General features: G+C 39.7%; 1 protein-coding gene across 2 annotated transcripts in view; it reads left to right on the top strand.

Moving 5' to 3' along the window:
• Positions 1 to 1,351: 1,351 nt before the first annotated feature.
• pax7a (paired box 7a) overlaps positions 1,352 to 13,645 on the top strand; it is a 66,556-nt gene continuing 54,262 nt past the window's right edge. Inside the window, exons 1-4 of one of the 2 annotated variants that reach the window (XM_019892532.1) lie at positions 1,352 to 1,791; positions 3,248 to 3,483; positions 4,928 to 5,057; positions 5,297 to 5,425. In XM_019892532.1, coding sequence (XP_019748091.1) covers positions 1,707 to 1,791; positions 3,248 to 3,483; positions 4,928 to 5,057; positions 5,297 to 5,425 — 580 coding nt within the window. In that variant the 5' untranslated portion in view covers positions 1,352 to 1,706. Of the gene's footprint in view, positions 1,792 to 3,247; positions 3,484 to 4,927; positions 5,073 to 5,296; positions 5,426 to 13,645 lie in introns of both variants that reach the window. The other variant, XM_019892531.1, reaches the window with a different exon arrangement.

Raw genomic sequence — 13,645 nt, 5'->3', positions numbered from 1 at the left:
ACACACACACACACACACACACACACACACACACACTCGTGCGCACACATATGTACAAAACAAAATAATATATGTACATATTCAACGATGAAGCAATTACTCTCCAGGGAAACATCAACCTGTTGTCAATAGCCGCAGCCTCCTAAATGCTGAAATGATCCAATTCCTTGTAGAATAAAAATTGGATTTTGAAATAATTGACAAGTCAAAAAGTGAATTTGCACAATCTTGGCGTTGCCCTAAAATGCTGACTTCATTTACTCTAGATGCTTTATTTAGTGTTTTATGCTTTTCATTGATTAATCATAAGAAATATTATACATAGAATAATGACGTGTTAAGTAATGTTGTTTTTTAAAACTTTCAACCTGTGTTTTATCTTCATAAGGCATTATTATATGGGCAATTCATACAAAATGAATTCATATCATAAATGCATTGTTTGTACTTGTTATTTGACATTCAACAAGATTTATGACACACACACTCGTGCGCACACATATGTACAAAACAAAATAATATATGTACATATTCAACGATGAAGCAATTACTCTCCAGGGAAACATCAACCTGTTGTCAATAGCCGCAGCCTCCTAAATGCTGAAATGATCCAATTCCTTGTAGAATAAAAATTGGATTTTGAAATAATTGACAAGTCAAAAAGTGAATTTGCACAATCTTGGCGTTGCCCTAAAATGCTGACTTCATTTACTCTAGATGCTTTATTTAGTGTTTTATGCTTTTCATTGATTAATCATAAGAAATATTATACATAGAATAATGACGTGTTAAGTAATGTTGTTTTTTAAAACTTTCAACCTGTGTTTTATCTTCATAAGGCATTATTATATGGGCAATTCATACAAAATGAATTCATATCATAAATGCATTGTTTGTACTTGTTATTTGACATTCAACAAGATTTATGTTTGTTTTATAGTAAATCTTTTAACCCAAAAAAAAAAAAAAAATGTTTAACTACATATTTTATGCGAATAATGGCTTTTTAAGCTATATAGACCATGTTTAATTGCCATGGCAGCAGACACTGGAAAAGTGTGTATTCCATTTCAAAATAATATTTCCATTGAACCATTGAACAGTTGCTTCTTGTGTGCATGAAGGCTCTAATGTGATGGAGGCTGAGAAGGCTGCTGGGGATGATGATGAGGATGAGGATGGTGGTCGTGGTGGCAGCGGTGCATTGAAAATGTCCAACGGGGCCCTGTGATTGGTCGGCGGCTCTGCAGGCTGAGCCCACTGGCTTTGAGTGCGAAAAGGAGAAGGCCGCGGCAGCCTATGGGAACGCGGGTCTGCCTCCTCCCACGACGTGTGCACCAAAGTTGCCCACTTCAACTACTTCCACGCAACCAGCAGACATTACACTCACGCCAAATGTACCAACGGGACAGGAGGGCCTGCTTTTGCCAAACCCCAAATCGCTTTCTTGACTCATGAGAATTATTTTGTAAAGACCAATTGCTGTTTTCCTTTGAATTACTGCCACCCCCCTCTCTCATCTTATGTGAACCTCGCGTGAACCCCACCTGGCATTGGAATTTCGCTGCATAGTTTTTGATTTTGAAGATTTTTTTAACCCACCCTCCCACCCTCTAAGACGTTTTGGACTTTGTGAAAGCAACTTCCAGGCCTTCCTGTTTGGTTTTTTTTTTGTGTGGCGGTGCTGCTGAGCGAGTAGCTGCAGGATGGCTACTTTACCCGGAACAGTGCCTCGGATGGTGCGCCCCACGCCGGGTCAAAACTACCCTCGGACCGGCTTCCCTCTGGAAGGTGAGCGGACATGGAGATTTTTTGGGGTGTTTCGCGAAAATTTGCGTGAAGGTCACACGTTTGCAGTTATTAAGACTGGAGTAAAATTAAAAGAAGAACGAAAGAAAGAAAGAAAGAAAGAAAGAAAGAAAGAAAGAAAGAAATATATATATATATATATATGTTTCTGTATGTTTACAAGTTTTTACGCGAGTACATGAAGGTCACGTGTTTAATTAAGGGTAGTGCAAAAAGGAAACAAATTACAATACATGTTTGTATTTCAAACAAAACATAAAACAAATCTATTGTATTCCATATTTCCTTACAAATTACAATACATGTTTGTATTTCAAACAAAACAAATCTATTGTATTCCATATTTCCTTTAATGCTGATATCATTTGACCATTTATCTCATGTCCATAAAGGCCTTGTCTATCCCCATAAAAGTATTTTTTTATCATGAACTTGATAAATTAGTACTGCATGTTTTGCAAAAAAAAGGTGAAAAATGATTATGTAATTTAATATTTCAAAAATGGTAAAAACATTTTTTAAATGAAAAAAAAATTGCTTACAATCATAACAAAAATCGGCTTTTGATGTTTTTTCTTATACTGTTCATATGGATTTTGTGTGAGGGATCACAAATGAGCATTTTTTTTTGGGACACATCAGTCTATTTTGGGGGTGGCATGTGCCTGAATGTCATGTTTTTTTTTTAACTGTTTGGATTATAATTTCAAGTAAGTAATCTTCATCCGTCCTATTTTTTTTTAAATCGTGGATCAATTTTAAAACAACAACGATTATGTTATATAATATTCATCTATTTCGTCCAAAAACTAGCATTTGAACTGACCCCAAATGGCCATGTTTTTCTGTCGTAGATTTGTCGTAAGCACCAATCACAATAAGTGTCGGTTTTAATAACATTAAAAGAAACACATTACCGCCAAAAGAGGCAATCTAATTGTTAATTTGGCGACAGCATACGACCGTGGGGCGATGAGGAGGATGCGTGTGAAGACCACTTTTTATATTTGCATGCATTTATGGCAATCGTTTTCCCATTAGGGCCGCGTTCGTGCTCAAGTGGCGAAGGGAAACACACGCGCGCACACACACACATCCACACGCGCGTCTGGCTTTGCAAGTTGGTCGTGGATTTGCTCAAGAGGGCCGCTGCAGCAAATGGCAAATAAGCCACGGGAGAAACGTTGGAGGATCACATCAATATTTGGACAGCATGACTAGGAATAATCAAGGTGGCAAAGTGTCATCCTCTTCTCTGGCTCTCCACTCGTGGAAGTGGCGCGCGTGGAGTGCGCTCGGGTGCATGCATGTAGCGTGACACGCCGAATCTGTGCCTAAAATTAAAAAAGGAAATTAAACAAGCGAGGTGGGGTTTTTTTTCTGTTTTTGTGCTGTTTTATTTTATTTTATTGACATCAGTGTGTTGTTGCCCACGCAGTCTCCACCCCACTGGGCCAGGGTCGGGTCAACCAGCTGGGCGGCGTGTTCATCAACGGGAGACCCCTGCCCAACCATATTCGCCACAAGATCGTGGAGATGGCCCACCACGGCATCCGGCCGTGCGTCATCTCGCGACAACTGCGCGTCTCGCACGGCTGCGTGTCCAAAATCCTGTGCCGCTACCAGGAGACCGGCTCCATCCGCCCGGGGGCCATCGGGGGCAGCAAGCCCAGGGTGAGTGTGCGGAGGAGGGCGGGGATACGAATCCATCGAGGAATGCGTGCACTCAGCGGACACAATATTAAGTACACCTGCGCGCATCCAATTCAATAGTATTACCAACATTATGACCATAGTAACCAGTGACGTCAGGATTGATCAGCCTTTATCCACGCCATATAGTGGTGCAAATAATAAGGGGACAACCGTAAACATCCCCCTCCACGTTTTGTAATATTTTTCACACATTTGCTTGTGTAATTCGTTTGTTGAGACCGGCCATAACATTAGGTACACCAGCAAGCTACAACAGCATTAAAAAAAAAAAAAAAAATCAAGAATTTCGCTCCTTCGCAGCCTGCTTGTTATTTATTCGTCCTAAACATAACACAGATCAGAAATATTCAGTCGTACATATATTTTAAATGGCACTCCAATGGCATCCCATGCAACAGAATATCTTTGGTGTCACCATGTACAATGAGAATAAAAAAATAGAGTCGGAATCATTACGATTATAATTGCATCCTTATTGCAACTTTCTTTCCCTGGCTCGTTTTTATTCACCCTATCTATATATTGGTGTACTAAAAAGTAATAACAGTTTGCATTTATCTAGTCACTGTCAATATCGTTGGGCACATTTGCACAACGTGATACGTGCACGTCTACGGTCAAATATGACACTTTGTGTTCTTAAAAAAAATATTGAATCAAGAATTAAAATTATCTATTTGATGACTTTGTGTGCTCATTTTAATTTTCGTATTTTAAGAATGTCATTGGTTAAATATTGCTCTGGTGGCAAAAGTCAAGCTCATATATAATAGTTGTTATTATATTATGTAGTCACCAGTAATAATATTAGATACACCCACACAATTTAATAATCGTAGCCATCAGCTAAAAAGGGTGTTCCTAATATGCATATGTGTATATTTTCCTTTGTTGTAATGAATGATATCTGTATAATTCTCCATTTGCATGAAGAAAAGTGAGTGATAGTGCATTACTTAATTAAATGTTTAACTGAAATGACTCACTTTGAAAAGTGTTTTGACGCTCATTCATAAATATACTGTTTTTTAAAAAAAGTTGTGTGAACACAAATTTCAAGGAAATAAAACGATAAAAATTTAATGTTTGGTGTTTTTTGAATGGGAAAATGTTTTCGTACATGTTCAACAAAGAATAAAGCTAGAAGCAAAAAAAAAAAAAACAACTCCACAAATTTATTAGGGACAAACATCTTTCTTGTTTTCGTTGTGCTAACTCACATTGTTGCCATCAATGTCAATCATTTATATTTTAAAGTTGTTCTGAGATAAATTCGTTTTTTTAGCCTCCCCCACAAAAAAAAAATCCTTTTTTTTTTCAGTGTATGAATCCATATCCCACCATGAAATGGCTCCAATTAAATTGCTCCCCACCCCCACCCTTCTGTCCATGCAACTTGCAGCAGGTGGCCACTCCCGACGTGGAGAAGAGGATCGAGGAGTACAAGCGAGAGAACCCGGGCATGTTCAGCTGGGAGATCCGGGATAAGCTGCTGAAGGACGGGGTGTGCGACAGAAGCACAGTTCCTTCAGGTGAGGCTTCATCTGGTAAGCTGCAATTCTTCTTTTAATAACCTTATCATAGGAGCCTACAAGTGCAGCATCGCTTGTCGTCATAACTGCTTGATGAAAAGAAAAAAAAAGAGGAGAAAAAAATATACCTACAAAATATGCTTGACTTTTGTTTAGTGTCCTTCTTCAAATGAGATGATCTGGTTGTGTTGTGGGTTTGAAAAGGGCTAATCACCCATTTACCTTCTTGTTGCCATTAGTGAGCTCCATCAGCCGCGTTTTGAGGGCCCGATTTGGCAAAAAAGATGACGAGGATGACTGTGATAAGAAGGATGAAGACGGAGAAAAGAAAACAAAGCATAGCATCGATGGCATCCTCGGTGATAAATGTAAGTTAGCAACCTTATGGGCCCTTAATGGCTTCTCTATCCACCACTTGCATGTCTTGTCAGCCTCCTCCTGGCTCGGAAGGGGAAGATTTGCCCAAATATGTCCAAATGCACTTCCTCCGAGGCGTCCTCGTGGGACTTGATTCCTTTGCTCATTCACTCCATTATTTATGAGAGCCTTGGCACGGAAGGTATTTAGCGGCAGGAAATTAATTTGTGTTGGCCAATTGCGCCTCATTCATTCACACGGTCAGCCATTCATCGCGGTGTGCTGCTTTGACCCCCACCACCCCCCACCCCTCCCCTCGCAAAGAAAGCACCCCCCCACCCCTCCAAACGGCTGCTGACCCAAGGTCACATTTTCACCACTTGTTACTTTTGAATGGACGGTTAGTTGGTCGTTTGTAGTTCATAAAAATTCTTCCATTTATAATGTAGCTGCATGTTTTTTCTCCATTAAATTCGCAGTAAAATGCACTTTTGAGACATTTATAGGGGAAGTCGATTTAGTAAATTAAATTGAAATGGAAGGGAGCGTTATCACAGCCAATCTGTGGACAAAAGTACTGTAATGACAGTTATTTAAGAACACTGGAAATATAAATAATGTCATTGGCACATTTTTTGTATTATATTTTCCATCTGACCAAAAGTAGACATCGTTGTCATATTTTGTAACATTAATTGTAAAGAAATTTGGACCTGGAACATATGCGCATAATTATTCAATTTGAATCGCCCAAAAATGCCTATCAACAAAGAAATGTGCTGCACACAAAATATCCTGAATATGTATTTTAATTTTCAATGATTTCGACCGTGTTTTTTTTTTTCTGGTCACTCCGGCGTAATTAAGCAAACGTCCTAAATTTGGACCTGATAACATACGCAGAGGAGTTGCATTAAAATGTATTCCTCATTATGAAAACAGGCAATCTAATGAAATCTTTTTTAAGTGTAGGAAATGACTACAATTAAAATGATCATAAAGACATAGAATAACTACAATACAATTTTTAAATCTTTCATGCAGAATATTTTTTTCCGTCGTCTTTGCATTTTCAATCGGCTTCACACGTGCGTAATTACGCAAACCCAAAGCATGCACCAGGAGTCTGCACGTTTCGGGACTGGATTTCAATATAATGCGAATAACAATAAAGGCCAAGCAACTACACTCCCCTTTTCAACTTGGAGATGACCCTCAACAAACCTCCCTTCCATTGATATTTTTTCTTTTTCCACGGAGCCACAAAAAAAAGCAAAATCCTGGAAAGCAGAATAGCGAGAATCGCCGCACCGCATGGCACGTCTAAGCTCCTTCAAACAAACGCCAGGAAACTTTGCACAAAAGCAGCAAGGGGGACCCATAAAAAGGAGATAAATTATTCAACACGCCCCGCTGTTAGATAGTTCTGTAATTTCATATATTGGGCCGATGGAGTGGAATCAGTTGATGGCGTGAAAACGCTCGCTATTTAACACCCGGCCCCCCCGCCCCACCGTCCGGTCCCCCTGCCACGCCGCGCTCCACGATGACAGATTCTGCTCCAAGTGTCCACATGCTCGCTTGACCACGTGTATTTCCAATTCCCTTGGCTGCTGTATTGTCCCCGTTGTGCATACGTGTGTTTTGAAATCAGAAGAGAGAATTAGGTGGCTATAAAAAGCAGACGAAATGGCTTTTAATAAGAATCATAATGTTAATACTTATTAGCGGGGAGCAGCGGAGACGAAGCTCGCCTGAATAGGTGACGACGTGTTCACACCGGCTGTAATCGCTGGCAGGCACGCTCTCAAATGTATTTATCCCCAATCAGCCGCTCACTCCGGCGGCGCGCGGCGCGGCCCCCTTCTATGAGCGAAGAGGGGCTTTCAAGCAGATTAAACGCAGCCTTTTATTTCTTTTCACTTTCATCTCAGAGCCGAGCTCACATCGTGGCTCGCCCTGGGCGCAAAACATTCACGAGGGCTCTTTTTTTTCCCCCATCCACTTCTCGCTCTCACTATTTTATTATATATATTTTTTTGATAGGGGGGTGGCGTGGGGGGGGGGTCGTCTCCAGATTTTAAATTGGTTTTATTTATTTATGGAGTTGTTTGTTGTGCGTGTTCTAGAGGTTACATCACGGAATTATCCCAACTCTAATCTGGAGTTCATTAAAAATGGCGGCTCAAACTGCTAACCACATGACCGTCTTGTCATTCTCTTTTAATGACAGATCAGAGGGTGGAAAGCGGAGCTGTGCAAAATATGGTTTCGGGGCCATTTGCACGCCCAAAAGTTATTGTTATTATTATTTTTTTCTAATAGGCCCGAGGATTTCCTGTAAAATATAATTCACAAAATAATCATAACATTAAGCAGGAAACAAAAACATTTTGCGATGCTGGAGAAAAATGTCATAATGCACTGAAATGCAGTTTTACAACACAAACACAAAGCACAGATGCAGGCCTGTTTAATCCCTGAAAATGATATGCGACTGGGTTTTCCTGTGTGTAAAAAAAAAAAAAATGGTGTGATGTATTTAATATTTTAGTTGTCTTTATTGCACAGCAGCACACTATGTCGATAAAAAAGTCGTTAAAATATATATTTACTCTCTAAAAATGATCTACTGTTTATAATGATTGAAAAATTATTCCATCTATTGTCTTTATCAGGTAAAAAAAAATGACAAATCTGAGACGTGAATTTATGCGGCACGTAACTGCTTGAAAATGTCCCTCCTCCTTTTTTTTGGTTTAATTTTTAAAAGTATTTATTGGTTATGATATCACCTTCCCTGCACATCAAAAGATACGAAAAAAGAATAAAACATGAAATAATAACGAAACTACAATTAGACTAAACATCAAGAGTCACGTTATTACATGCCCCCCCTTACTATATATATTGAACATATTCAATAATGAAATATCTCATAATTTCCATTATTTAATTATATTATTTTGCCGTGCACATCATGTTTTTTATGTAGTATATTCATATGTAGTATATTATGACAAAACTGATTTAGAAAAAAAACACTACTTGAAAAAAGGCATTTTTATGCTGTTCACATTACAATATTACAATGTCGTGCAGCAGAAAGTCCTCTTTTATTATCATTGTTATTTTTACTGCTATTTGTTACAGTTATGATTGCACGATGCACATCTGCCATCCGCGCAAGTGACGCACGCGGCGACAGGCGATGGACACTCGAGCAAATCGCGGGATTAGCAGAGGTCCTCAATGTAATTAAACAGATGCCAGGTGGGATTATTTCCCAGTTTGAGGGAGGGCAAGTGACAGAAAGGTGCGAGGGGTGGGCTGGGTAGCACACCGGCATGGTTGAAATTTAATTGGGGGGTGGCACAAAGTATTATTTGATTGCGGGCCGTCCTTTTTTCGCATCAGCTTCCCTTTCTAAACGTCAACATTGGCTATATTTTGAATGAATGGAGAAGGATGATAAACGTCAACATTGGCTATATTTTGAATGAATGGAAAAGGATGATGGGTGTATTTGTGTGTGTGTATGTGTGTGTGTGTGGTGGAGGGGAGTGGGCACATGCAGGGGTTTTGGTGGTTGGGGGGGACTGGAGCGCACTTCAAACAAATCCATCTGGAACAGTGTGTGAGAGAGATTCAGTGAAAGTATGGGCGAGTTATTTAGCTATTAATAACGTTTTCTTTCCTCGGGCGCGGAGGAAGGAGAGAGAGAGAGAGAGAGAGAGAGAGAGAGAGAGAGAGAGAGAGAGAGAGAGAGAGCACAACTTCATCCTCGCGAGCTATTTGGCTTGGCTGGGAACGGAGAGGGGAGAGCACCCAAATGGTGGGCAGAGATAACATACCCATCATAGCGCCGACCCCGCGCTGTGCTTCACTGCATTAAACTCGGATTAACCTCCCCTGGCCCCGCGCACACACTCAAGTCACTTCGCACAGGAATTTACATCGCACCATGCGGTGACACCAGACACCGAATAATCATAATAAGCACAACAACGACAGCAGAAGAAATAATAATAATAATAAAAACAATAATAATAATTCTTTCTACACAAGACGATTCGATACATACAATAGATTGATGTAACGATTTTGAAATGCAACGATGCATGTGACTTTACGCGTAGATTCGATGTCGTGTGGCTGTAGCTTTTGCCCATGTTTATTAACATGCAACAACTTGAAAAAGCTCTCCAAAGGCCGAACCATCCAATTTAATTTAATTCAAAGAAACAACAAATCAGCAGCCTCTTGAAACTGTCACAACGTGACAGAAACTGATTTATAGCTGCTGTTTGTCTTCTTTTTCAAGACGATTCGATCTGATTCTTCGATACACGGGGTGCGATTTGATTCAGCAGCGCAGAGATTTGAAAATGTTACAATTCCATTCGGTTTGTCAAATCAAAACGATTTTTTTGATTCAAGTCATTTTTTTACACCCAATACATGCACTGCTCAGTATTGAAAAAAAAAGAGATACTAGGTACACAGTCAGAAATATTCATTTTATATTCATTGTACATTAACATTATACATTAATATATAAACCCATACACCTGCATTTTTAAAGGTACAATGTGTTCAGCATATCAATATATTGTATACATTATTCATACATCATGCAATATTTAAATATTCACACTAATCCATGAAATGTTTCATTTTACCAGAAGTGAATGTATGGAATGTTGCAGTTTCACTTTTTGAACGGAACTACAGAACTTCAGTCATAATTAAATTTATTCACACGCACCTGTATGTTTTTCACTCCCTTCATATCGGTAATTAAAGTTTCCAACCACACCCAAATGCAAGAACTTTTTCTCACGTCAAACCACTGCTGCAATAATAAATATTCCTTTCAGCTAATTGTACGGTAACATGTACCGATGACAATCATTAATATCTTTCTGACAATGGTAATCAAGCCTACGTTCTTATTTTTGATGTATCTATATTTTCCAGTACATAAACTAAAATGAAAAGATTGTAGTTTGCTCAATATGTCTCTCATTTCAGCTTTAAATTAACAAAAAAAAAATGTACATAATACATATTAAACATGACATCCTGCACCTTCTCTTCATTCTTGCAGTTCCAAGGTGATTAATGTGAGAAAGGTTGTCTGTATCATGGTTTCATTAATTGACGCCATAAGTAAGAGTTCAACATAGGGCATGTGGACCAAAAGTGGGGCCAACATGCGTATTTAGCCCGGCCCGCCGTGTGATTCGTAAGCCCACTAAAACCTCACAGATGACAAAAATTTCACAAATGCTCATGATGTATAAAAATAATCAACATTTCTTGGATAGTTGCACCATGTTTTTGTTCAATAAATGAGAATATAGTCTCGAGAGGACAGGTTTGTCCTTGCTTTAAATGGATGGGATTTATTTTTTTTTTATTTTTTATGACAGCTACACATTTGCAATGACAGCTATTTATTAAAACATTGTTTTGGAAAAAGTGTCAGCATGTTGGGTCCAGCAAAGCATAAAAATGAAAGGAGCACTCGTGAGAGGGGAAGTGGGGGTACAGGCTCACCGTACCCGGAGTGACATTTCAGTGTCAGCGGCTTAAGCATCGACAGAAATATATATCTAAAAAATAAATAAAAAGTGTGTGTGTGTGTGTGTGTGTGTGGGGGGGGGGGCGGAGCAGGCTTGGATTCCTTCTGCGCTGCCATTTGACTTTGATCACATCACAAATATTCATGGGGGCACAAACACTCTGCTGCCATTATCCCGGCTGACAGTGATACCTCTCAAGGCTGTCTATTAATTAAAGTGGCACGCTTACCATGTGGGACGACGACTAGAAGAAGAAGAAGGAAAAAAATAGGTTCCCCCCTCAATCTCTTGTGGTTTCTTTGCATGAAAAGAGCCAATCTTCCTTCCCTGGCTTCTTGTGGGAAATTTAAAAAGTGTACACAGAGGAAGACATGGGGATTTCTAGCTCATTTCTATAAAGAGCCTTTTATAATCCTTTCCTGCTTAATAACTTAAAGGGATTCAATTTCTCCCCTCGTCCACGGGGAGGGGAGGTGGCTTGTGATCGCGTATTGTCGGCAAGCACTTGAAGGTTAACACTTCTTGCTCCCAAAGAAGCACAACACAACACGTTTGTGTGATGTCACCAGCCTTATGATGTTAAAGAGCATCGTTTTATTTACCAACCAAAATTCAATTCGCACACTCTGGATGGAGTTGTGTGTTTGGGGTCTTCACGCCATGTGAGACCAATTAAATAGGAAGTGACGCCCCCTCCAGGTATCCTGTCGCAAAACAAAATAAGCCTGTGTTTGATTTCCTTTCCAATTTTCACTAAATGCAAGATGAACTTCCCAACCTGCTCTTCTTGCCATGGTCCAAATATCCACAGTATTTGTCCTCGATAGGGACCCTAGCCCAGCTGACAGGCAGGGTACCAATCGCTGGGCACATATCGACGAACAACCACCCACGTTCACACCTGTGAACAATTTAAAGTCTTCAGTGAACCGAACACGCTTGTTTTGGAATTTAAGAGGAAGCCGGAGTATACCGGGAGAAACATGCTAACTCCACACAGGAAGCCCTGAGGCAAGATTCGAACCCAGAACCTCAGAACTGTGAGAGAAACGTGCAAACCGCTTGGTCAACATGCTACCTTTCAATCAAACAGGGAGAGGAATTTCGTAATAAAAACCCTAAAAGGATGTTACGATTTGCAAGCATTCCCTCACAGGTTTTATGAGTGTGTCTGTGAGGGATGGGCACCAAATGTGCAAATATATTTTTAAAACACCACTTTTCAAAGCCAGAAAAGAAAGTTTATTCCTTTCTTATTTCACGGTTCAGCTTTTCGGTAAAACATTAAATCATATATGTGTAAACATTCAGTAGCGTGTTGTTCTTCATTAATCAACAAACTGCCTTCATTAACAGCACCCATTTTACTCTTTGTCATGGCAGAAATGTTTTTGGACCAATTCTTCTACCTCCAACATATTTTTATTTTTTCAGCCATTAACATTACTTCGTTAAAAGAGTGCAACCCACTTTCAATGTCCATATGCTGAATGTTTGTTTAGCCCGAAAGAAAATACACACGATAACATTTATAACGACTCTTTCAGTAATTAGTGCAATTTCTAGAATCGCTCCCTTTTTTTTCCTAAAAATGTTTTTTGTAAATATTGGTCAATATAGATGATATATTATGAAAATGAGTGTGTATATTAGACATTTTGGCCCCCTTTATGTAACTACGTATTCAGTATCACATATACAAAAATTATATATAAGAAAAAAAACAATAAAAATACAAGCCCATTATATCAAGTTTTATTCTTCATACATAAAATTGAAAAAAAAACATTAACCATAAAATTTAAAGTGCTGTTCAAATATTAGCCAAGGTGAATTTATGTTCTTCTTCAGGTCACGTTCCCATTGCGACTGAATCAACAGCGCCTCTGCTGGCCACAGCCAAATAGTGCATACTATTAATCAACAATCAAAGCCACATACATTTTAAATTCATCATAAGATTAATCAAATGTCATTCCCAACCATTGAATCTGTCCTAAAATGTTCCTTGTACAGCACTTCTATGTGGACAGATCGGCCACTGATGCAATAATCCATACACACTTGCATTACCCACTGAGGTACAATGCAAGACTTGTAACAAATATACTGCTTTTACAAAAATAATCATGTTCCATTTTGATTGTCGCTGTCAAAGAGCTATGAATTCATCAACGTGCTTGTTATTGCCGGTTGCGAGGATTGCGTCACACTGAGATCTGTTTCTAATATTTTGGGCAGCTTATTGAGGCCCCATGAGAGGGACATCATATTAGAAACAGCTCCGAGTATGATTCTGTCAGCTTCCCCGCCGCCAAGCCTTCCATCTCGCCTCCTCGGAGGCGTTTAATCGTCGGCCGCTTTGTTAGCGTTGATGTTTAATTGGCTGTGAGAAGATGAATGAGGCTGACAGGAATCAGCTGTCCACACGATCCCTTGTGGCTCCGACTCGGAAATCATAACCTGAGCGGCTTTTCCTCCCGCAAAACCGGCTCGTTGAACTTGTCACATCTAATTAGGGTGTTCAAGAGCGCTGGGAGCATCGGTGGGAAACAGTAGGCGGCATGTTTTGGGGCCAGCCAACAAGGCATTTTTGGGTCAGATGGTGGTGGGGAATGGAGGCAGGAGCCGAGGGGGTGGGCG

Source organism: Hippocampus comes, unplaced genomic scaffold (assembly GCF_001891065.2).
Source record: "Hippocampus comes isolate QL1 unplaced genomic scaffold, H_comes_QL1_v1.1 scaffold137, whole genome shotgun sequence".
In the NCBI taxonomy this organism is placed as follows: Eukaryota; Metazoa; Chordata; class Actinopteri; order Syngnathiformes; family Syngnathidae; genus Hippocampus; species Hippocampus comes.
The sequence above is the reverse complement of the archived record's forward strand: the minus strand, read 5'-3'. Positions and strand labels throughout refer to the sequence as shown.